The 25,365-nt window shown below is 45.8% G+C and overlaps 2 protein-coding genes across 14 annotated transcripts; both read right to left on the bottom strand.

Annotated features, from left to right (window-relative positions):
• Positions 1 to 49: 49 nt before the first annotated feature.
• laptm4a (lysosomal protein transmembrane 4 alpha) lies at positions 50 to 5,181 on the bottom strand. The gene is made up of 7 exons (XM_068342280.1): positions 4,957 to 5,181; positions 2,847 to 2,967; positions 1,632 to 1,708; positions 958 to 1,080; positions 778 to 873; positions 575 to 673; positions 50 to 476 (listed from the first exon to the last, which is right to left on the bottom strand). Exons 1-7 carry the CDS (start codon positions 5,083 to 5,085, stop codon positions 402 to 404), a joined length of 720 nt encoding a protein of 239 aa, XP_068198381.1. The 5' UTR covers positions 5,086 to 5,181; the 3' UTR covers positions 50 to 401.
• Positions 5,182 to 10,162: 4,981 nt separating this feature from the next.
• pum2 (pumilio RNA-binding family member 2) lies at positions 10,163 to 25,233 on the bottom strand. 13 transcript variants are annotated; one of them, XM_068342925.1, is made up of 23 exons: positions 25,021 to 25,233; positions 22,113 to 22,479; positions 19,381 to 19,449; positions 19,120 to 19,225; positions 18,792 to 18,991; positions 18,545 to 18,717; positions 17,944 to 18,238; positions 17,767 to 17,860; positions 17,544 to 17,651; positions 17,301 to 17,446; positions 16,004 to 16,124; positions 15,373 to 15,513; positions 14,996 to 15,304; positions 14,697 to 14,924; positions 14,343 to 14,610; positions 14,103 to 14,232; positions 13,886 to 14,020; positions 13,625 to 13,762; positions 13,021 to 13,146; positions 12,540 to 12,611; positions 11,502 to 11,623; positions 11,229 to 11,421; positions 10,163 to 10,949 (listed from the first exon to the last, which is right to left on the bottom strand). In XM_068342925.1, the coding sequence occupies exons 1-23, from the start codon at positions 25,032 to 25,034 to the stop codon at positions 10,818 to 10,820; spliced, it is 3,687 nt and encodes a 1,228-aa protein (XP_068199026.1). In that variant the 5' UTR covers positions 25,035 to 25,233; the 3' UTR covers positions 10,163 to 10,817. The 13 variants fall into 13 exon arrangements, with proteins under 13 accessions (XP_068199026.1, XP_068199027.1, XP_068199028.1 ...); XM_068342926.1 differs by having other exon boundaries at positions 14,996 to 15,301; XM_068342927.1 differs by having other exon boundaries at positions 13,892 to 14,020; positions 25,021 to 25,232.
• Positions 25,234 to 25,365: the final 132 nt, after the last annotated feature.

Genomic DNA, 25,365 nt, shown 5'->3' with positions numbered 1-25,365 from the left:
CGACACGAGTCAACAATCAGAGCGAAAATCAGTGGATTGTCATCGTTAGTTGTTTTTTTTTTACACTTCATATCAGTTTACAGACAGGATGGTGTTGGATCGACGGGGGCGCGTCAAGCATTTCCTCACGGATCCCTTTAGCTAAGACATAAAAAAGGTCATGGTGGGGGTGTGGGGGGGTCGCTGGTAGCTTCTGTCCTCTCAAACGTCGCATTCGTTCCTTCATTTATTCGTACTTCAGTCGCTTCACACCAACACAGGGGGGGGGGGCGGTCAGGACGATTTCAGTGGTCGTTCACAAACACAGTAGGTCAGACAGAAGTGTGTGTGTGTGTGGGGGGGGCTGGGAATGCACATGGTTGAGTGTGAGTGTGTGTGTGTTTGGCAAACAGGGCTGGTGTTCAGGCTGGCATGTAAGGGGGGGGCGGCTCCTTCTCCGGCATCTTCATCGCCATCTCGTAAGTGGGGAGGATGTACTAGGGGAGGGAGAGAGAAGAAAGCAGTCAGCGTGTGGAAGAGGCGCCGCCTGCTGGACGGAGGTGGGCGTTACAAGTCGGCGTGGGCGGGGTTTCACCTGGGGCGGGGTGTCGTAGGCGGGGTAGACGGCGATCTCTGGCATGTTCCTGTTGTTGATGTACTTGTAGCAGTTCCACACGCAGTTGATCAGGTAAGCCTGGAGAGACGGGGGGGGGAGGGTTTCAGCGACACACTCACACACTCACACACACACACACACACACACACACCAACACACACACACACACACTATGATTTCACCTTGAGGATGATGAGGAAGGCGAAGAAGACCAAGACGAAGAGCAGCAGGCAGCTGGAGTCCATGGAGAGGAGGTTGTCCTTGTACGGGAAGTCCGGCTGAGGAAGAGGAAGAGGAAGGGGAGGAGTTAAACTTTTCACACGCGTCACGTTCACGCGTCTTGCGTGTTGATCGGCACTGACCAGCTGGTCCAGGTAGTCCTTGATCCTGGGCAGGTAGGTGAGGGAGCTGATGGCCACCAGGCAGCTGAGAGCGAAGTCAAACAGCTGGTAGCAGAAGAACGGGATGAGCCAGCCGTCACGATGCTGGGGGGGGGGGGGGGACCAACAGACGTGAGAGGAAGGAAGGAAGGAAGGAACCCGTCTGAGACGTTCTGAGCCAGAACCAGGCTGTCGTTATCAATAATTATTAAGTTCCTTCTGGTTCTGATTCTGAACTCCATGACGATGATGATGATGATGATGACGATGGTGCATCATCAAAAGTGGTTTGGGTGGATAGAAAGGCTCGGGAGGGGTTGAGAATCAGCAACGTGGTCATCAGCCGTCGCGTCACATGACCCCCTACAACTGTTTATTATTTTACCGGGACACACAAACCACCACTAGCGGCTCTGTGGGAGGGGGGGGGGTCTAAACTGGTAAATCTAGACTATGGATTTACTGCTAGCACCGTGTTGAAAGGCTGTCAGACCTGTCCCTGTCGATGGTGTCAGCTGGAGGGTAAAGAAACACGTTAAACAGGTGGGAGGAGCTTCTTTTTTAAACCTTTCGCTCGACGTTTTAAATAAAGTTGATTCATTCAATGAGAAATCCCCCCCCAAAAAAAGGCACCACACCCCCCAGAGCACACTTACGGTAATGGCTCCGTACACCATCATGGCGCTGATGGTGAGCATCAGCAGAGAGATGGCGAATCCCACGCAGGCGTTCTCTGCAGGGGAAACAAACACGCGTGTGTCAATGAGCAGACGTGATCTCAATTTATACCGATAATTATCGCCAATAAATCGAAATTGGTCAATAAATACTAAGTTGTTCAAATCAGCAAAGAAACGTTCTGATTGCAACCAGGACAGAAAAGGGAGTGCAGAGAATTGGAACGCATTTAAAACATATTTGTGTTTTAAATCCAACATGTTTAATCCATTTAACTTTTACAAGCTTTTCATGAAATTACAGCTGAATGACCCCCCCCCCCACATTGTTGTTTCCAATCCTCTTCTGCTGAGTCATCATCTCAGAAACACAACTAGCATCTAATACAGTCACAGACCGCAACATCCTGCGACACCCCTGAATTCAAAATTTTACCCTGACCTACTTTCATAGGTCAAGGCACTGGCTTTGACCAATGACCATAGATCAAATTATTAACTTTGACATAGATCAAAGCACTGACTTTGACCATATGACCCATATATGAAAGTCAGTACTTTGATCTATGGTCTTACTCACAATGGCCTTCTCCCTTGTCTATCTTATCCGGTTCCCGAGTGTACAAAGGTTGAAATTTGACCTTGATCTACTTTTCTCAAGGTCAAGGTTACCATCTCATTTTCATCCCCTTTGGTGCATGAATAATGTGCTCTTTGTTCCATCTTTCTATCTGCAACGGTTGTGAAGATATTTGATGGACTAACGGGCGAACAGACGAACACTGACAATTACAATACATCGCCGCTTCGAATCGGGACGCAAAAATGCCCTCACCTGAACGAGAAACGAAAACAAGAGCATAGAAGGAGACGTTTCTCATATTTAAACACAAACAGCTCGGACCAGTAGAAGCCCTGGAGAAAATACAGCAACGCAACCATAATAAGAACAAGTGTGTGTGTGTGTGTGTGTGTGTGTGTGTGTGTGTGTGTGTGTGTGTGTGTGTGTGTGGTATGATGTCCTCGTGAGTTTTGTTTTGCAGTCTGTGGGGAGTTGATCCGCCTGAGGAAGATGATTCATGTGTTAGACCTCATCAGAACAGCAGCGGAGGGTTTTTTATTGGTGGTGGAATCAACAGGAATGTGTTTGATGAGTTTTAAAGACGCAGCTGATCTTCAGGGTTAACGGCTCACCAGACATCCTGTCCGAGGCAAAGTAGTGGTCGATGACCTCGTACTGCAGGTCGATGGTGGGCACGTTCTCCGGGTGGGTCACGGCTACCGTCAGTAAGATGCCCATAAGCAGGTTGACCACCTGGGGAGCAGAAAGGGTTTTAAGAAGCACATCACTACACGTTTAGCATCCTGTCAGAATACAAGTAGTCCTCAAGTTGAATTGTTTGTGAGTCATTATTTATTAAATTTCAATCCATAATCACCATTTGAGGTCATTTAAATGTCATTAATACTCTAAATATTCAAGTTATATTCCCTCAGACTGACCAGAAACAATTATAGGACATTAAAACAACAGCTACTAAATAAAATTCAGGTTCAGGTCATTCAGAGTTCTCTATTATACATCTGTTTACAAAGAAAATACAAGGAAAAATAAAAATCGTATTTTTCCGTTAAGCGTCGCTTGTGATTCACATGATCGTTTTAAACCAGATTGGTTTACGAGAAAATTTGATCTATATAATTTAATTCTTGAGAAGGCACTTCACCAAAAAAATCTCAACCAATTTTTAAGATCATCCAACAACAACAGTAAGAGGTGCTGCCCCCACGTGGTCTGTGGCAGAAAGTGGAACTGCAGGACAATAATCAGAAAAGGATGTGTTTGTATCTCACAATGTTCGCAAGTTGAGGACTAGCTGTATCTTACTAATGGAAAGGATTCCTCGCAGTCATTGTTTTATGTTCACAATTTCTGCCAATTGTAATTACTGTGAAACAGAAATCGCTCACACTGGCATGAAGCGAAGTTGACGATAATCTGGAAGAGAAAGGATAATAGTAAAGGAACTGAAACACGATGCGACACAGATCACCGAATCACACACACATTCATTGTAATATTTACTGGTGGGAGCTCACAAACCAACTTTAAGGGCGCATATCGCCCCCTGCTGTGCTGGAGTGCAGATGCTGCAGAGGTGCACATCTTCTGTATTGTTTGAAACAGTTTTTAGCCGAAGCAAAGATTAGGCTAAAATTCAATGTGGGGAAAAAGAGCTCGCAATGTCGCAGAACATGTTAGGCTTGAATTTTTATGAGACTGGACTTTAATGGGGAGGTGTGGAGCTCAAACAGTCTTTCTTTTATTATAGGGTCCGGTTTCACACCAACGTCCACGTCTTGTTTGTTTAACCAGATCCAGAACTTCACAAACACTGCAGGACGGATTGAACACGGATGTCTCCTTTCGAGTGGATAAAACACACATTCTGGTCTGTCACAACCTCAAAAACACAAGACAAAAGGAATGTCATGCAGGACAACGACTCTCTCAGGTCTCTGCAGCTTTCACCCCGTTTCCCCTAGCAACACTCAGCTGTCCCCGGTTAATCCGGACGTTCTTCAGCGTGTAAACTGAGAATACGGAAAATCTCGGCTCTTGCTGGCATCCCAGTGACGTAACAACGGATTAAACATGCAGTGAGTGGAATCAGAATGCTGAAACGTGGAGTCCAGCTAACGCTAACGTTAGCAAACCGTTAGCTACTCCAGACAGAGTATTAAATCCAGTTAATCGCTTTCCAAAATTACTTAATTATTAATCCCAGGATTATTATTTACTTTCCATTTGATCAGACATCAGCTTCCCTCACACCTGCTTTGAATTAACATCTGCTAAGTTAACAAAGACATCGGAATGTCTGCTAGCTTGAAATGAGTGTTCTGAAGCTAAATGTGGTGCTCGCTCTTAGAACTAGGGGGGTTTGTATTCTGGTGTAAAGAATTGTTCTTATTCTAACCGCATTTTAAAAGTTGGGTGATTTTTATCGACTAAAACATTCCAATAATCCAACTCGATACGACGCCAGTCCGCTGCTAAAGCTAGCGCTGCGATGCCGTTAACTTAGCATGCTAATGCTACGTCAGATTAATTTAGCCTGCAAATTTAGCTATAAAAAACGTAGCTCGTAGCTTTTATAACATCTGAATAAAATCCCTCACACGGGTCAACCCACGCAGTCCAGCTGACATTAGTTATATAATTTCCGAAGAAGCGAATTTAAGATTAGACCAGCTAGGCTAGTTAGCGTTAGCTTGCTGTAGCATCAACCGTCTGACGTACCATGTACCATGTCCCAAGGATGATCGTCCCCGTCCGGACATGGCAACATCCGCAACATCTGGTGGTGTACAGTCTGTCTCGAGTGGGTTTAAAATGAGGCATGTCCTCCACGATGGTGGGAAAAAACATCTGGAAACGTCCCCGCTGATGAGGAGAATCTTAGCGGAACGAGCACGGAGGAACGCCCACCGCCACTTCCTGGAGGACCTGCGGATAAAAACAAACCAGACCGTCTGGCGGGGCGGAAAGGGCGTGTCCGGGATTTTAACTTTGATCGACATGTCTGTAAACCAATAGACGTGAAGAAAATAGAATACTAACCAATGAGGGTGAGCTGAGGGTGGAGTCAGAGAAACAAGGGGGCGGGATCAAAAATTAGTCAAACAATCAGGTCCAACGTTCATTGTGGAGATATTCGCCAATACTAATTTAACCTTCGTCTGGTGTTAGCTTTCTGTTACCATTTCCGATGTTAACGGGTCGGTTTCGACCCGCGTTTTAAATCATCTCTAAAATACACTAAAAGCAATCGTCTATCATCCAAATTGTTTCTCAGCTCTTGGTTACATTGTTAGGCTTCCTTATCCATGAAAATATTAGTTTTAATATTTTTGGTGTGGGCCTCTGGGCCTTTTTTTTTCAGTATAGCCCTCAATTTCAATTTTAAAAACTGGTAAAATGAGCCTCAAGAGAATCATTTAAATAAAAAATAGGTTGTTGTGTTACCTGAGTATTACTGAGGGGTATTATAACACATCTCTTGAATAAATGTTTTTCATTTATTTTTTCATTTTAATATTATTAACTATAGTAACATCTATGGTGTTACGGGTCAATTTCGACCCATATATATTTACTTCAAGGAAATGAAAAAAAAAGTATTTTTTTCAGCAATACAACTTTACTATAAACACAAAATGAAAAGCAGAACAAGTAATAACACAAAATATAGATTTGCAAGGTCAAACAACCAATCAAGCATATGTTGCAAAATTCCAAATTCGAAAACTAATAAAAAACTAAATCAGAGTAAAAGTCTCTGTATGCAAGAACATTCATATGTATGTGTGTGTATGTATGTTTAGATGCATGTGTGGCAAAAAGTGACACTATTTGCGTGTTCTTTGCAGATATATTTCTTGCACTTGAAGCACAGTTAGTTTGTCTTTCTGTCCTTCCTGCTTGGGCAGACCTGACACCTCTTTCTTTTAGAATCAGGTGGCCTGAATTGGGTTCTGGCTGTGGCTGGTGCGATTGGTGTTGAGGCAGGGCTAGCTGAGTAGGATGCTGGCGAGGATGCTCTTTGTGTTGCTGATGTTGTGGACCGAGTGGTAGGTGAGCTCTGCAGCTGTCTGACCAAGGCTGCAGCATCTGGGTCTCAGGGAACCCGCTGCCTTTGCTCAATGTGTGGCTTCACGAGGGAATTTCTGAGCCCCTCAAGAAACAATCTCCTCTTGGCTTTTTTGGTTGAGTTCCACCCTTGGTGGATGTGGGTCCACAATACAAATGCATTATATGCAGACACATCAAGCATGTCGTAAAATACAACCATTGGCCATCTCCTGGTCATTCGCTGGCAAGTGTAGGTGGCAGTCAGCTTGTCTAGGTTGTCCACTCCTCCTTTATTCCTGTTGTAGTCAAGGATAATTGTGGGCTTTTTATCACTTCCTGATGACACAGCTGCGTCTTTGTGAAGAGTAGACATCAGTATCACATTCCTTCTTTTTTTTGGACAGTATGAGACATCAGACAACCCTCATTAGCATACAAAGATGAAACTCACATTTCAACGACCCCCTTTGACACCCCCACCAACAATCGTTGAGGAGCCAGACGGGTTTCAACGACAGTCGTTGGAATGTGAATAGCACTGACCACACCCCACAGGGTTAATAAGCTGGGACATGATCAGCCGCCCTCTGAATTGAAGAAGTCTATTGTATGAGATACAAAACGTCTTCAAGAACTTTCTTGACGTCGAGTGGATTGACTTCAACAGCTTTTGGATAACAATGACCTGGTTGACTGAGAACCTATACAGACATCTGACATGCCCGACTTCATTTGTTTTTGTTTCTGTGCAGGTAAACTGGAAAACAAAAATCCAAAATGAGATTCCACTAAAGCTCACACGACTAGGAGAGGAGCTGGCTGTCTGACAGTGCACTTATGCTATCAGTTTTTGCTCTAATTATTGCTTTATAAGCTTATTTTATAACAGGGTCGAAACCGACCCTAGCACCACAAAGGTAACAATTTCAACCAGAGCATTTTATAATTTAGTGAAAAAAATTTTTTGGATATTATTTTGTTGTAATAGAGGTACCTGACAAAGTCAAAAAGCCTTGATGCAATAAACGCATTTTTGTGGTAGTTTTAGGAATTTAAAATCAAGAACGGGTCGGTGGCGACCCTAACAACAGACGAAGGTTAATCAATCACAGAAATATCAAACTAATACCGAATCGCAAAATAAAGCAAATTATAGGATAGCTTACATGTTCAGTTTGTTTTGTTTGGATGGATTTGATCAAATAACCTACATTATGAAACAGTTCTGTTATTGTTCATTTTATAATGAAAAGATGTGTTTCATACTTTAGTATGTCAAAAATGCATTTTGTGTGCACTTCTTAGAAGAAGTAGAACTTACTGAAGGCATCCTAAGTATTTTAGAGCAGTTCTTTTTTTGGCTCATCTCCTGAAGGTTTATCATAAGTGCTCAGATCAAATCCTGATGCCTCCAAATCTCCAGGAGAGGTGGTATACTAATTTTAAGGAGAAGTGTCCTGTAGAATTAAGGATGTGCAATTGACGTAAATGTGCACAGTAAAAAAAAATGACAGAAAACGGCTTTTCAAAACTATTAACTGTGTTTAGTAATCCTAAAAGGAAAGTTTTTTGAAACTTTTAAAGACATTGACGTCTTGTTCTCTTCCTCTTCACAGCACCTGGGCAGGTGTTTTGATTGTAGCTTGAGCCCCTGATTCAAAATAAACTGACCTCAGAAGGAAGTGTGTATACAAGGTAATTTGATTTTTTTTTTAAATCCTGAATGAATCAGATCTGATTAGTTCCTAGGTGTGAATAAACAGTTGACATCTCACTGAATCATTTTCATGAAGCTGATCCAGATTTCTATTTTAATCCACACTAAACAAATTCACTTTAAATTTAACAAGTGTGAACGCCTTATTCTTTATTCATTTGATAGCTACCCTCTCAGTGACTAATTTGTGAAATCTGACACCAGATGAACCAGCATTTCTCTATAATTTAATCTTACTTGTAATTTTGATTCAATTTCATTTGTCACAGTAAAAAAAAAAATCATAAATTTAAATAGCGTGGACTTGGATGTAGATCACATGGATCCCAAAATATTACAGAATACTTAAAATTTTCCAGATTGGTGCCATAATCCAACACATTCCAAAACATAAGAACCACAAAAATTCAGGTCAAATGTTAGAAGAACAATTTAATCATACATAGTCACAATTCTGCTTCCAAAAATGAGTTTGTTTTCTTCATCTAACATCTGGAAATGTACATAAGGCCACCTGAAAATGTACATGACTTTGACAGTGTGACAAAACTCATATGTTCATATTTATATAATTGACAATATTTTACATTTGCTTTTGCTTACAAGGTAGTAGCTGTTCCAAAATACAGCACTCTTCTGTACAAAAATAATTCTGGACATATCCTGTGAAGTTTCCATGGTCTCAGAGAGGACGAAATGCAGCCTCGGCTTGTTTTTTCTTAATAGAGTGTTATCGTTTCTTCTTTTTTTCAACTGTCACACACGCCTGAAAGACCATCAACGGTGAACGTTTCCGCTCCGGTACAAATAGAGGCTGGCCTCCCCCCCTCCCCCCGTAGCAGATTAAAAACAAAAACCATGCCAGATTGCGAAGCTATAAAGTTTTTCTTTTCTTTTTTTTTTTTACCTTTAAAATAACACTTGATCAAATAAAACTGTATACATTATATTCAAGGGGAAAGGAGTGATGAATATACACACATCAAAATGCACATTTTTGCCTTTTTCTCCCCCCAAAAAAGTGTAAAAGACGTCCCATTTACAGCATTAAACGTTTACAAAATGTACAACTGTACAGACGAAATAAAAGCATCACTACAAATTTAGAGCAAGGCCTGTCAAAACACCACGACTAGACAAGTTTGTTTTTTTTATCCTCAATTTAAACTAATAATCTTACACTTATTACCTGCACATATACTACATGTATTCTACAATTATTTAATATGAAGCAAAAGAAGAAGCCATCACTACGAGCATTACAGGTGAATCGTTTTGCTTTGTGTATGTGTGTGTGTGTGTGTGTCCCCACCGCGCCCCCCCCCTCCAGTCGGGACACTTGCGTACCGAAACCAAACGAAAAGAAACCTTAAAAAAAAAAAAAAAAGCAAAACCGTTTCAAACGGAAAAAAGGTTCCCGTCGGCATCCCTTCGTCAACTCGACCCCCGCACGTCAACGTCACCTTCTCTTTTCTGGACTCTACTCTGACCCTTCAGGCAGCGGTGGTGGTGTGGGGGGGTTCCCATCACTGCAGCAAGCCCCCCTTTTACCCAAAAAAAGCAAACAATTTACTCATACATAAAGATGCTATACGTCGCTAAGCTACCTCTACTCAGGAGATGATTATGGGATACGTAACGGGGGCGGTGATCATCTCCGACTACCAGACAGACGCTACACAAAAACATGAGAGAAAAAAATTCACTCCAAGGATTTAAAAAACCGGTCACAGCATGCCAACAACGTAGCCCACCCCCCACAACCCCCCCACCCCCGCCCCTTCCAAAAAAACCCCTACAATTCATGTAAAGATTAACTCCCCCCCCCCGTTAGACATCCACTGTACAACCAAACCTCATGCTCTGCACCTGCAAGTCAAACGGTATAGCGTGATTTGATTTTTTTTATAAACGTTGCATAACCCCTCCCCTCCCTCCCCCCCGAGTGATTACCTGGAAGAGAGAAAGGGGAAGGGGAGGGGGGGAGAGACGGCTTGAAACGGGGGCTCAGCAGCTCAGGTCGGTCCATCCGTTAAGATTTAGTACCAAAGAAAGAAAATTGAGCAGGCGAGGAAAACAAAAAGAACAAAAGAAAAAGCTCACGACTCCATCTGCCCCCCCCCCTAAAAAGGCATCGCGACCCCCCCCCCCGCCCCCCGGGTGTGACGGTGGCACATGATGCAGCTTTCAGCTGTGCACGGGATAATATACAAATATAATCATCAAATTCCCAAAGAACAAACGGAATCCGTCTTTAAGGAGAACTGAAGTTTGAAGCGGTAAAAAAATCCCTTCGCTGGTGGAAAAGAGTCGGAATCGTTCGAATCGTTACGTGTTTCCGTTCGTCTCTCCTCCTGCTCTCTACGGAGGATCTACAAGGTAAAAAACTACATGTACAAGAGAGAATATGAAAAACCAGTCAAATACATCAGTTACATCATTAAACAACGGGTTTGTGCTTCACCCCCCAGGAGGGAAAAATACAAGTAAGATTTTAAAAAAAATTTCATCCTGCTGACTGTGTGTCCCCTGGAGGCGGTGGGAGGGAGGGGCCACGCTGGGGACCTGCACCAGGGGGTGGCACAGTGGCGGGGGTCACATGTCACAGCGTTGACTCGTCTCTAATCAATTTGGGGTTTTTTTGGTAACCCCCCCCACCCCCCAAAAAAACCAGACGACAGAAGGCGTCAAAAGCCGACCCTTATGGCTAAGGAGCGGCTCTCACATGGGGTGGTGGGGGGTGGTGGTTTGGATTGGGGGTGGGGGGGGGCTCCTCCTCCTCTTCGGGGGACCCAGCGAGTCAAACGAGGGACTACATGAGGCCGTTTGAGGGCCCCCCGATGGGGCCCAGCTCAGAGCCGCTCTTCATGTAGTACTTTTCTAGCTTGGCCAGGATGTGCTTCCCGTAGGTGTACTTGCGTAAAGTGGCGATGTGGGGCCGGATCTGTAAGGGGGGGGGGGGGGGAGAAGGTGACTTAAAGCTGAACTGAAATTCAAATACAGTATTTTCCGCACAAAAATGCGCTTAAAGCCTTTAATTTTCTCAAAAACCGACAGCATATATATGACAAAAGTTAAAAGAGGTCATTTCAACGCTGTAACTTTACCCCCAAGGGGCAACTGAAGTCACATCAAGAAAACACGTTATCACTGCGCTACGTGCCGGCCGGAAACGGTTTGATTGATAGTTTTGGACGTTTAAAAAAAAACAAAAAACCCCCACCTTGTGCATGATGATTTTGCGCTGCGCGGGCTCGGCCATGTCGATCATCCTCTGCACCACGTAGTTGGCGTACTGGTCCTTCATCATGGTGTACAGGGCGCTGTGGGGGCCGTCCTTCTGGCAGCACACCTCGTCGATCAGCAGGGCTCGCTCGGCCCGCGACGAGTGGATCACGCACTTCTCCACCACGTTACTGAGGAAGAGGAGGAGGGCGGAGCTTCGATGAAACCGATTCAGTCGGGGAAAAATCCTCGGACGTGACGCGACTCTTACCTCGCAAACTTGTGCTGACTCAGGACCAGAACCTTCCCGCGAACCTCGGCCACGATCTTGCTCTTGTCCTCCGGCCTGCCGTGCTCCAACACGTGCTGGATGACGTAGTTCCCGTACTGATCCTGCAGGGGGCAGCGCAGGCGGAGCTCGCGGTAAACAAACCACTTCCCGTACGGTTTAACAACAGAACACTTCAATCTGAGCGCCATGCACTAATTTATCACCAGTGAAAGTCTTCCATTAATTATGCGAGACAATCATGCGTCTCTTCAACACACCCCCAATTTGTAGACCCTTTACGTCATCACTGCGGAAGGTCAGACAAGACAGATGCTGCTGGTTTGGGTGGGTGGGGGCCACACCACCAGCAGCATCTTTGCCCCTTCAGGAATGGGTGATAGACATTTACGGGTGCAGTTTTTTTTTTTTTTTTTTTTTTTAGTGCGACAAGATGGAGACATAAAACACTCACCTGACCAAGCAAATAAAACTTGATCTTTGTTAGAAGCAGTAATGTGTTAGGTCATGTGATCTTCACCTTTAATTTGAAAGTATTCCCTCCCTTCAAATCCACTTCCTGTCAATCTGTTTTCAGTCTGTTTGTTGGATTTGAGGCGTGAATTCGACTGGATTTGATCTACAGGTGGACGAATCAGAAGTCCACACCTTTTTTTTTAATGGGGGGGGGGTCAAAATGATTACATTGATGGAATTTAAAAATCCAAAAACAGATTGATCAGGAGATGCTGGAGGCACAAGACAAAAGGAAAGGGGGGGTGGGGGGGGGGCAGACAGAGAAGCGTGCCTGCAGCATAAAATCAACAGTGGGGGTGAAATGTGAGGAGGAGGCGGCTCAGCGGGTTAGGAGAAGGCCTGTGAAAGTCAAGGGGGGGGTAAGGAAGGAGGGAGGGGGTTTGGAAGAATGATCTAAAAGGTTAAAATAGATTTTTTATCACAGAAAAAGATCAGAAAGAGGAAAAAGGAGCAAAAAAAAAAAGGGGGGGGGCATCCGCCAAGAGAGAGGCAAATTGCTCTGACCTTGAACAGTGCATCACGGGACACTGTATAATATGTTTTGGGGGTCATCTCCAATGAAACGCCTTGATATTTCTAGATGGAATAAGTGAAGGGGGGGGCAGGGTGGATGTTTACAAAAAAAAAAATAAAAATCATCACATACGTCAGGAGTCATGACAACAAACACACACAGTCGTCTCTGCAACGCCACGCCCCCGTTCAGACCAAAGAGTCGCCGTCGCGTAACGCCGACGACGGAAGGTTCGGGGTCCCGAGTGCTTCTGGGAAATCTGGAGCGACTCCAGTTTCTAGTTTGGTTTAGAAAGTAAAAATCAATGTTTGCTGAATTTCCCTGGAGAATCTTTGGTCTGAACCGGAACACACAACTAAACAGGAACAATGGCTGAACTTATGGAATGCTGAAACATGAAAGAAGCATGCTACCAGTCACGCCCAACAATCCTATACAATGACACACACACACACACACACACACACACACCTGGCCCAGCTGTTCAGAGTGCTGATGCAGCTCCTCCAGGATGGGTAGGGTCTGCTCCTGGGTGCAGTGCTCCAAAATCCTCTGGATGACTCTGCAGCCGTAGGGGTGTGTGGAAAGTACAAAAACCTAAAACAGGAAGTCCAAATCAGGGCGGGGCCACGACAGGAGGCGTGGTCACAACACTTAGAAAATAAACACAGGTGTGCTAAAAATCATTTCTCTCTTTTTTCCCCAGCATATTTCTGTCTTTTTTTGGGGAATCACTGCTGTAAATGTAGACAATAGAAGAATAAAAAATAAAATAAAATAAATAAATAATGATTTCTCTCTTTTGGGCAAGTATTGCTGAAGTTGTAGATAACAAAAGAATTAAAAAAATGTATATATACATAAAAATATATATAAAAATAAATAATAAAATAAACAATAAACAATAAAATTTAAAAAATGATTTCTCTCTTTTTTTCCACCATATTTCTGTCTTTTTTGGTGAATTATTGCTGAAAATGTAGATAATAAAACCAGGAATGCTCCGATTTGTGACCCATGTGAACACACACACACACACACACACACAGACACAGACACACACACACACACACACCTGTCCCTGGAAGGCATCAATAATGAACTGCAGGGCCTGAGGCTGCACACACTCGATGCACTTCTGCACCACGTGGTTTCCGTTCTGGTCCTTCACGCACTTCAACACGTGGCCGTCCAGCTCGCGGACGATATCGCTCTGGGGGGGGAGGGGTTAAAAAAAATCAGCAAATTCAGACATAAAATGTAAAAAAAAAAAAATTGGTGCTAAAGTTTGCCTGGATTAAAATGTCGTAGATTAAAGTCGTGAAATCTCACTTACAATTACCTGCTGGTCTGAGGAGATGGACTCCAGGGCTTTCTGGATGACTCGACATCCGTACATCTGCAGCGCCAGCGGGAGGACGTGTCCGCGGATCCGCGTCGCCAACGCCAGCTTCTGGTCGGCGCTTCCGAACTGGAGACACAAAAGTCACTCTGAGAATGTCCGTCGCGACTCAAACGACGCCGTCCGAGCCCAACCCCCCCTCCCCACAAACCTCGAAGAACTTCTGGATGACGTAGTTCCCGAACACGTCGGTCATCAGCTGGTACGCCGCTTGTAAGATCTCCCCGAACACCATCTGCCTCTCAGCGGGCGTGGCCCTCTCCAGCTTCTGTTGGATGAATCTAGAAGATGTATAAAAAAAAAAGATCGGAGAGGAAAAAAATCCAACGTGAAGAAAAAAATTGCAGAACTTTTAATTTGAAAATCCCTCAGGAAGTCTCGTTCTGAAAACCTGGAGCCGTGTTGGTCCTGAGAGAACTCCACCATGTGACCCGGGAGGTCGCGCAGCTGCAGGTTGGGGAAGCGGTTGTTCCTGAAGTCCTCCAGCAGGCGGCTGCGTCCGGACGGCATGACGTCGGAGCGGCTGTAGCGGGGGCGGGAGGGGGGGAACAGCTGGCTGCTGGAGTTGAACAGGCTGGACGTCCCGCCGGCGCTCCGGTACTTGGCTTCTGCTCCGGGAGCGGCGGAAATGTAACGCCCGCTGCCGTTTGTCAGGCCGCCTGGGGGGGGGGGTCACAGACAGTTACATGGGGGGTGTTGGAAATGAAACACCTCGGATTAAAATCTGGATTAAAATCTGGGTTACCGAGGTGGAGGCTGGACGAGGAGCCGTGGGAGGAGGGCAGAGACGGTGGAGGAGTGAGCGGGGAGTGACCCGGAGTGAGGCCGATGGGGCTGGGGGAGGACGAGTAGCCCAGGCTGTTGTAGAAGGGTTGGCCAATGGGAGTCAAGCTGCTGCCCCCCCGCTTGTAGAGGTCGGAGCTCGCCAGCAAGGAGTCCCTCCGGGACACGCTGCTGCTGGTGGAGCTGGATACTGGTGAGGAGAAACAGGAAATTAAGATAAGCTCCGCCCCTTTTTGGCGTGTGATGGGGGGGGGCACTGACCTGAAGAGCCAAAGCCCCCGAGGGCCGAGCCCAAGCCGACGCCCAGCGAGCCGCCGGTGCCGCTGAAGCCCAGCGAGGAGCTGGGCGGGGGCGCGGCGGGGGTGTGAGAGAACAGGGAGCTGCTCTGGGACGTGTTGGGCACCGAGCCGGAGCCGTAGAACGAGCTGGAGGGCAGGCCGCTGCTGGGGGGGGGCGCCTGCTGCTGCTGCGGGGGCGGCTGCGGTTGGGGCTGAGGCATGGAGCGGTAGAGGCCGTTGGCCGGGGGGCCCGACATGTTGTTGCCAGAGCCGGACGCCGACACGGCAGCTGCTGGAAGAGGGGGGGGCGTCAGGTCGCGCTGAGGTCGGATACCGATAAGTACATCCGAGTTCACTCACCGGCTTGTGCCGCGGCGGGGTTGATGAGGAGGGGGGTCTGGACGAGGCGGACCGGCCCTCCCAGACCGGTCCGGGCACCGGGGCCCATCACCAGGGCGCCGGTCTGGTCGTAATACGCTGTGGGGGCCAAAACCTGATAACCTGAAGGCAGAACAGGAAGCAGGGATTCTGGATTAGTACAGAAAAAACAAGATACAGGAAGTCCTCAACATACAAACGCAACTGGTTCCGAGAGGCTGTTAGTGAGCTGAGTTGTTTGTAAGTTGTTATTTATTATATTTCAATCTATATACGAAAAGAAATGCATTGTGGGTTCGTTTCCCGCACAGAAGTTCAGAAATGTGGAGAAAAGGAGGAGGAAACACCAACAGGAAAGACCAGAAGACCACAGGAAGTGACATCAGAGCATACTGTCCCAGATCTGCTGAGTCATGTTAACATGACACATGAGACCTGAATCTCTGGGGTGTTCCATGTGATGCTGCTCGGCGGTGGGGGTTGCATCAGAAAGAGGAACTACTGTCGTCGGTCACGTCGGCACGCGGTTGTTCGTAACTTCGAATGTTCATATCTTGAGGACTAGCTGTCGCGTGAAGCCAGTTCAAGTTTTTTACTGTGACGTTTTCCTCACCGGGCATCCCCGCGTACGCCAGCGCCGGGTTGGCCGCAGCAGCCGCAGCTAGAGACTCCTGCTGGCTCTGCTGGCCCTGCCCAGGGGTCAAAGGTCGCTGGCTGGTTCCTGTGCGCATCACCTGAAGGAGGAAGGTTGTCGTACATTAAATACACTCCACGGCCGTCAAACTGCATCCTTAGATTGGAGTAAATCACATCACAGATGTCTCTTTAGGATGAATCAGGGGACATCAGATCCGTTTAAAGGGACGCCCTCGGTTTATTTGAACCATCGAAATAATGTCAAGTTTTTGGAATTTATTTCAATTATTTTGTAATTTCCCCTCGTGGGATTAATAAAGGAATATATAGTTTATCTACAGTCTTTGCAGCGTTCGATCTGGTTCTGTTTGGGTTCGTATAAACATTACAACTCCAACATTTTATCCGTCTGCAGAGCCCTTCGTCTGTAAATCACTCTGTTGGACGTGGAGCGTGGGACTCCTGTAAACTAAACACTCATCTCTTCCTGTCAGTTCTCGTCAAACAAGTTCCCACAATGCTCTTTAACCCCTTCAGTCCCAGATTCCTCTGATGAACGCCGTCGTGTGGTCGTTTTGACGTTCGCCAACGTTACAGAGAAGGCGCTCCGTGACGACACGTTTATCTGAACGTTAACGTTCAGATAAAAACCTGCACTTCTAAACGATAATCTGGAAGAATTATCGTTTAATGAAGATGAGATATTGACTCTGCTGAGACTCCTGTGTTGACTCGATCTGTAGAATGAGTAATCATCAGTCAACACAACACAGCCCCGTTGAAGAAACGACTCACTTTACTTTAATAAACTTCATGGTTTGTTTGTTTTCGTGTCGTCTGCGCTCAAGTCAGTACGGGGTCATAACCCCATACTGATATTAAACCACCTTCTATCTGTATTACCTTGTACGTTTACTACCAAAATACTGCTACTCCTTTACCTCTAACCTCTCTACTACACACACACACACACACTACTTCGCGTCCTATTCGGGCCGTAACGTGAATCCTATCGATCGGTCTTTCAGCGCTCGTTCGAGGCTCCGTCATAGAGATCGTTCCTGAGAGCTCCAGAGGAGTGTAACCATCAGATATCAACCAGCTGCTTGGAATATTTCCCTTCATGCTTTGCAAATGATTGCAGATCCAAACAAACTAGTCGAGCCGTGAGCGCGGCTGGATGAATTCTGACACCAGCTTTATCTGCTTTGCCTGTATTTTGATCTGAAAACATAAAACCTGCTGCAGCGGCTGTGAAGAACAAAGCTTCCTACCTGAGGCTGGCCGGGCCCTGGTCCCTGATTGGATGCCTGCTGATTGGCCGAGTGATTGGCAGTCGATGCGGTCTGTTGCTGGAAGAGATTGGCGGGGTACACCCCCCACGGGACGCCGTAGTACTGCGGCGGAACGACCGTCGGGCCTGAGGGAGGATACGTAGACGTTACGCTGGCGTCTCTCAGCCAATCAGAGAGCGGTTCTGATGTGAATACATCCACAGCGGAGACGTGTTCGCTCACCTGCGAGCGTCGCTGCTGCCGCCAGCCCGGCGGCCGTGTAGGGATCGGTTCCAGGGGGGGCAGCGTTGATGATGTAAGGGTTTGGCACGAACGCAGGAACGTGACCAGCTGGGTTAACAAGAGGAAAAAGCGGCGCGTTTTACGACTCCTACAACAAACATTCCTTCCAATAACTGCAGAATAAACTCTCTGGAGGACCGTTTGGACTGAAGCGTTGATTTACCGAGGTGCTGGGCCTGGGCTGCAGCCAGGGCGTACTGCTGCTGCTGCGCCGCGGTCAGCTGCTGGACCGTCAGAGGGTTAGATCTCTGGAACAACTGGAGGAGAAGAAAAAACATCACCGTCTGTGGAGCCAACGTCCGGCGGCGTCGTCTGGGCGACGGATCGGCGTCGAACCGACCTGCTGCTGGGCAGTGTAGTCGAACAGCCCCACCGGAGTCCCCGACGAGTCCACCTGGATCTGGTTCCCGGCGTAGTCGAACTGTAGCGACTCGACGCCGGCCTGCTGCTCCATCCCCCCCATGTTCTGGGCCTCCTGGTTCTGGAAGTCCTCGGCGGCGGTCTTGTTGTGGGCGGGGTTGTGTTGCTGGAGGACGTGGGGGTGGTGCTGCCCCATCATCTCCAAACCCACCTGACCGGGACCCATCCTCTCCACGGCCTCGGTGGGGGAGGCCTGGCGGCTCCCGGGGGTCGGACTGGTGAAAGAAAAGATGTCTGGTTTTGATTTGGTTCAGATTTCGTTAGTTTGAAACTTCAAAACCAGCAACTACAAAAACCTGAAGTATTCTAAATGGTAAAAGTACGTAGTCTTAGAGTTCTTAGAGTTGATCAAAGCACACTTTTGACCTATTTATTTTTAGACACTGACCTTTTTTGCTCTCGCGGGCCACATAAAATGATGTGGAGGGCCACATTTGGCCCCCGGGCCGCTAGTTTGGTAAAAACGTGCCTTAACCAATGTAACGTAGGTCATTCCGTGCGACTCAACCACAGGAACCTACTTGAAGTCTTTGCAGTCTCGGTCCATGCCGTTGAGTAAACCTCGCCCGTTGACTTTGGACGGATCCGTCTCCTCTCCCACTTTCATCTCGGGACTCTTGTCCTCCTCGAAGGGGGAGCCTTTCTCCTGGACGTCGCTCTTCTCCCTCCCGTCTTGGTCGACGTCCGCTCCGCCCTGCGTTGTTGGAATCATTCGGTGAGTTCTTCCCCTTCTAGCGTTAGCGTGCGACAGGAGTGAGAGACACTTACGTAGCCTCCGTTCCGGTAGTGTCCGTCCATCTTGTCTCCGGGGGAGGAGCTCAGGACGTACTCCACCATGCTCACCCCGAGGCCTCCGCCTTCTGAGCGAGGTGAAAGCACAGAATTGGCGTCACCATTCCCGTGGAAACTCTGGCCCGGTCGCCGCTGCACCATGATTGGCTGAGACACTGAATGATCTGAGTGAAAAGCTGTGATCAAATATCTAAACAGATGACTAGAATGTAAACGACAGCTGGGTAAACCCCCCCACCTCTTCCCTTATTTCCAAGAAGGAAAAGCTACGTGAAAACACAGCGCGGGCGTGAGATTCACTTACGAGGCGACCCCCACGCGTTGTCCCTCCACTCCTCGCCGAGCAGCATCCCCTTCCTCCCGTCCTTGGCCAACTCGTCGGAGTCCCAAAGCTTTTTCGCAGGAAGAAGCTACAAAATCATTCAGAATATTTTTTAGCATCTGCAAAAATCATGGAATATCTTGAAACATCAACGTGTTGATTTATTTACTGTTAAAATCATATTTGATTTATTGATTCTGAACGATATAAAAACGGACACAGGTCACGACCGACACCTCTTACCTCTCCCATTCCCCTGGACTCCAAAGCCAGCGCTTGGAAGTCGTAGTTCATTTCGTCCACGGCGCGAACCTGCGACAAAGACGAGACAATCTGGATTATAATCCGAAACACTGAAGTGAGAGTTACATAGATAAGATACTGAGAGCAGATGGCGTTTTGTTAGCTGCAGCAAAAACACAACAAAAAAACAAACAAATGATTTGAACAGCAAACAAAGAGAAATCAAAGAGACGACAACGAACACGAACACGTAGACGACCGACGGAACCGTTGATGCTACCCAGAAGGCCTTCCCATCAATGTATGTCAAAGGTAACCAATAAGGACTCAGTGCTGTTGTTAATAAACAGCCGGAGGATTGCAACAGTCTGAAGAACACAGGTAGCCCCCCCATCCATGATCCACCCGTGTGTCAACGTGAACAAAAGGTCTCAGACGTGTTCAGAGCCTGTCTGTGTGTGTGTTTACTGGGTTGAGAGATTAAGCGGCTGCATGTCACCCAGTAATTATAACGACCCCCTGATAATCAGATTGGCACCAAGCGAGGATATCTGAAAGACCTCATGGGCAAATATCAACGCAAGATTTGTGACATACAGGTGTAAAGAAACAAAAATTGTGTCAAACTCAAGATCCGGGGCCCACATCATTTTATGTGGCCCGCGAGATCATAAAAGGTCAGAGTGTCTGAAAATAAATGGGTCAAAAGTGTGCTTCGACCAAAAACTACATTTCCCACAATGCAGTAACTAAGCCCATTTTACCATTGACAAAAAAAGTTATAAAAAGGACTTTAAAAAGGATTTATGTTATAACAGAGCAATAAGCAAACATGTTTTTTGCGCAACTGTGATGTTTATGACTCGAATAAGTAATAAATTCAGTGTTATTTAACATCTTATTCGCATGTTTGATTTGGCAAAAGTTTTAAGTCAGATGCCCTCCCTGACACAATCCTCTTTATTTATCCGGGCTTGGGACCGGCACAATAAGACGCTAGCTTGTGCCCTCTTGCAGCTACATTTTATTTAACATAAAGGATTAGTTACATTTACAGAGAGTTGCGTCAGGAAGGGCATCCATCATAAAACTTTTGCCAAATCAAACACGTGAATCAAACCTATGACTGGAGGCAATTGATTCGCTGTGGCGACCCCTGAAGGGAAAAGCCAAAAGGAGAAGAAGAAGAAGGATTAGTTACATTTATGTTACATTACACTATTTTCCGCACTATAAGGCACACTGGACTATAAGGCGCACCTTCAATAAATGGCCTATTTTAAAACTTTTCACCAGAATAGGGCGCACCACATTAATGAGACACATAGAATATAAACGACTGTAGTGACTGTGGTTGTTATGCATCCACTAGATTGAGCTGCACTAAAGTCGCATTCACGACTCTGTAGCCTTCTCTGAAATTTCAAGAGCCAAGTCCTTGTTAGCCAAAGGTGTCCGTCATGCTACAAATGATCTGCAAATGTGGTTGACACCTGAAACAGCAGGTAACTGTGGAGGTTGGGGGGGGAGCTTAGACTTGTGTATTCTGTCTGGGCTGCTGATCATAGATAGATAGGCAACAGCGTGGGGGGTTGAGGCTACAGCAGAGAGCTGAGAACTCATCTTCAATGAAAGGCCCATTTTAAGATTTTTCATACATAAGGCGCACTGTTGTTTTTGAGAAAATTAAAGGCTTTTGGGTGCAGAAAAAGCATTAAATTATTTAGTTACATTTATTAGTTACATCTGGCCCTTTTGAGGACTACCATTATGCTGATGTGGCCCTCAGCGAAAAAGAGTTTGTCACCCCTGATCTACACCTTTATATTTAATTTTCTTTGCCTTGGTCAGACTTCATTTACATTTCTCAAAGCGCTCTGCAGGTTATCTTCCTTTGTTCTCCTGCAGGCCAAACTCACGCTGTGTCCCTACAGGCCGCTGGAATCAAATCGCATCCAGAAGGTCCAGTTTGACAGACAAATCCATAAACGGGAAGACTGCCAAAACGCTGCTAAAACAGGGATATAAGCCTGCCGGTGTTCACGGCTGTGCCGACACACCAAACAACAAGGCCATCTCACGCCCTTTTTTTTTTAACCTTCAACAAATGAGGGTGCATCTTTCTTTCTTTACAACAGTGCTATTGTGTTTATGCCGCCGCCGTCGCCCGCGTGTTCCATCTGACAGACGGCTGATACGCTTCAGGTACAAACCGCCGCTCGTTCAATACAGTAAGAGGGAGGGTCAAGAAGCGGAACTGAGGTAACAAGAGCCTTGTGTACAGAAAAGACTTCCTGGATGGACTCAGTTTCCCAAAAAGCTCACACGCTCCGTTTGGAAGGGATTTATTTATTCTATTCATTAATGCTGTAAAGAAAGGAAATCGGATCTGGTGTCTGATGGTCTTATTGTTGGGGTTACGTTCCACATTGTGTGTCATTAAGGCTGAGATAACAAAAGAACAATTTGAATCTTATTACCATCAAATCTAGTTAGATTTCCTTCGTGTTTTAGTGTCTGGGGTTTGCATATGTAATTTTTTTCACACTTTTCTGGATGAGTTAAAAGTGGCCATGCTCGAAAAAACAAAACAAAAAAACGGTCCAACAGGATCGCAAAACAAACAGAACTCAAGGGGTTTAATTACTGATCCAACATTCAGAAGCTCTCACGTCGTCTCAGTGAATTCTAAACACAGCTGCGAGCTAAACCGCGTTGTGACGATGCTTTACCTGATCCACATGATTGGCGTCTCCAGTCGGCCATCGATGCTTGTTGGGCGCGCACCCTCCGAACTGCTCCCCGGGCTGCCTCTGGAAGAAGTATCCGACAGTGGCGTCGTCCTGAGATCGCCCGCTCAGTGGAGGCTGGGGGGTACCCGGGGTGGTGGGGTTCACACCCCTGTCCATGCCCTGTAAGTGCGAAACTCCCGGAGCCTGTCCGGCTCCTACGACGGCTGCTAGGGGCCCTCCACCGTGAACTCTGACGACTCCGGTCTCAGGAGCGCCGTTTGCATGCAGCATCCCACCTCTTGTCTCCTGCCAGGCCACGTCATTCATACCTAGGATGCTGCATGGAACGCTCATTCCACGGGAAAGTCTGAACGGGACAGAAATTTGGGATTTGGTTTGTTAATCACGTTTTTTTAAAATAAATCCCTGGAATCATCAACTACCTGTGGCTTATTACTGTGTTCACTTTCTAAATAATGTGTTATTATTGCATCAGTTGACTCATTTTACTTGAGCAACTCTCACCGTGGGATAGTTTGAGATTACTGTGTTTATTTATACAATTACTTTCCGCCAACCAACCATGACCAAAGTTAACAAATAACTGCTTGTCCTTTATTGTGAAAATCACAGATATATAAGCATAAAATAAACCTCTGGTGTGTCTGAGTTCATAACGTTATTAGGAAGCCCTCGTAGACATAATGTCCTCCAGTGACGTCTGGAGAAACTCAAATCTGATGGCTTCTTATGTCGTACATTTTTCTTGCCTATGCTGAAATTTCACAACATGGACAAACAAAGCAAATCCATGTCTAACCTTTGCTTTGCACTGACCTCCTGTCTTAATAATGAACAAAGCATTACGGACACTTTGTTGAACATCCAATCAGTACCTCTGGGGGTTTATAAAAATTATTATATAAACCTGAGCTGTGTGTGTGGCCTTTTGGGTGTAAACCCCAACATAACAACACAAAAAGATCCTGACCAATCCGCTCTGCCTATCAATACACTTTAACATTAAATCAACACAAACAACTGGACCCTGTGTACAACATTTCTGTGAATAATGACAAGCCACTTGTGCAGTTGCTACGGGTAACATATTCAGTACTTGATGACTTAAAGATGCACTATTTCAACCATCAGCTGTTAATGAGGACATTAATTTTCATGACCCGGTGCACAAAGTGCAATAGTCACACCAGGATTATTCCACACATGTGTGACGGGGATTCTCCTCAATAATTAAACATTGATGAATTTTCTGGTCAATAGAGGAAGGGAATGGGACAGAATCTTTACATTAAGTTAGACTTTCATGTTGTATACAAGTAACAATGAAATATACTGTGATTATGGACCCAATCTGGACAAAATTAAACTTCCAGCCTTTGTCATCTCAACAAATATCCCTGCTTAGAAGGCTTCCGTGTTGAAATGAGTAACTACGTGTTTAGGCTGCTTACTACAATGGCATAAAGTCAACGTAGCACGTTATAACAACAACTTGTGTGTGTCCTGTTTTATAACGACAGATTACAAACACAGGACGTCCGTAACGTTGACGTTTAAATCTGAAATAATCCTGAAATAATCTTACATTAATAAAATAATACAACCTCACTCTTTCGATCGGAATACCAAAAAAAAAAAAAAATTAAAGTTGATTGGTTGGCTAATCTATTGTTAGATACGATAATATTAATATTTCCCAAAGTTTGCTTTTTTTTATTTTATTTTTTTTGCAAGATAAGAATAAACCAGGTGAGAATAAATCAAGTGTTCGACATGAACGTGAATAGCTTGTCACACTAACAATGCTAGGTAGCCTCGTCGTTAGCTTGATGTTAGCGCTAGGTGATGATCACAGCTAGCGCAACACTAATATTTAAGTTTAAGCGATCAAAGACATATTGAACGTTATTACACAACGTTTTACATTTTATTAGTTGTGATAAAAGCTGCTGTCGGTGTTTCGAGAAGGCTAACAGCCGCGCCGACATTCAGCACAGGCTAAACAGCTAGCTAACTAGCTTAACCTGCCGAGCGAGTCCGCTTGCTAGGCGAACTAACTCATCGGTGTTCACGGCATTTAAGGAAAATGTCGGTCTCAGCGGACAACGTTCAGCACTCGATTCTCCAGCTGACTGTCTTTGCGTTTTAAATTTCGTTCATTTAAATAAATTTCATGCACGAATGTACAGCGAAAGCTTTTAGCGTCAGATCGCATCGCGTATGTGAGCGTTAGCGACGTCCTTAGCTGATGCTAACAGCAAGCAGGCCGCTAGCAGGTCTATTTGTTATGGGGTTGGCGATGAAAGACATGAAAGTTGAAGTGAAAAATTTGCTATTATTACAAAATAAGATGTAAGTTCTCCGTAAAACACGACAAACGAGATGTTTCGTGCCTCCGAATATCCCACTGGTTGTATGTAATAAGACATATAACTCACACAACACAGGTACGGTGGGAGCTAGCAGATGCTAACGGCTAAGTTAGTGTTGTTAGCCGAGACAGCAGGCAGAGCACCGAGTGGCTAAACAACATGGCCCCCCTTCAAGTTCCAAACAGAGGGCCCTTAACCGCTAAACAAAAGGGGAAATACTCACTGCACGGCAGCCGCGTTCAAATCACAAGCTTCGCAAAAGGTTTCGCTTTGGATGTGGATAAATTCAAAGGAGGTACTCACGCGTTTTCGTGTCGAGAGACGGTCTACGCTTGTTGCAAGCCGTCTACCCAATTCTATATTGTTTTGTTTCCTTGGAGAGAGAGCGGTGATTTAGCGAGACTTGATAGTCAGGGCTAAGAGTTTGCCTACGCTAGTGCCCCCTCCCTGTAAATAGCGTGAACTACGTAGACATGCGTACAATGTCAATGAAATTTTAGCCTTCCAAAACGTACCTTTTGTACACCATGTGAAAGTAAAGTATATCTTCTTTAGGGTGTTTTTATCACGCTTAATAACCCTCCATCCGACATCTTAGATTTTTGGCAGCGTTACGTGTATCTCAATTGCTGCTGTATTACCGCTGTATAACACATGGGCTGGCTTATTTTTGAATGAATGTGTAATTAAATCAAGCTAATTCGCTTGCATCTAAAATATTGAGCCAGGTACAAAAATAATAAACTATGTTTTGTTTGTGGAGTAAGAGGAGAAGCCCTTCGTTAGGAATTAAAACATGTCGCGTAGCGCATCAGCGGTTAAATTTGGTTGATTTGTGGGGCTGATCCTGGGTCGGGTGG

Source organism: Antennarius striatus, chromosome 19, assembly GCF_040054535.1.
Source record: "Antennarius striatus isolate MH-2024 chromosome 19, ASM4005453v1, whole genome shotgun sequence".
Taxonomy (NCBI): Eukaryota; Metazoa; Chordata; class Actinopteri; order Lophiiformes; family Antennariidae; genus Antennarius; species Antennarius striatus.
Note: the sequence above shows the minus strand (reverse complement) of the source record. Positions and strands in the feature narration are given on the sequence as shown.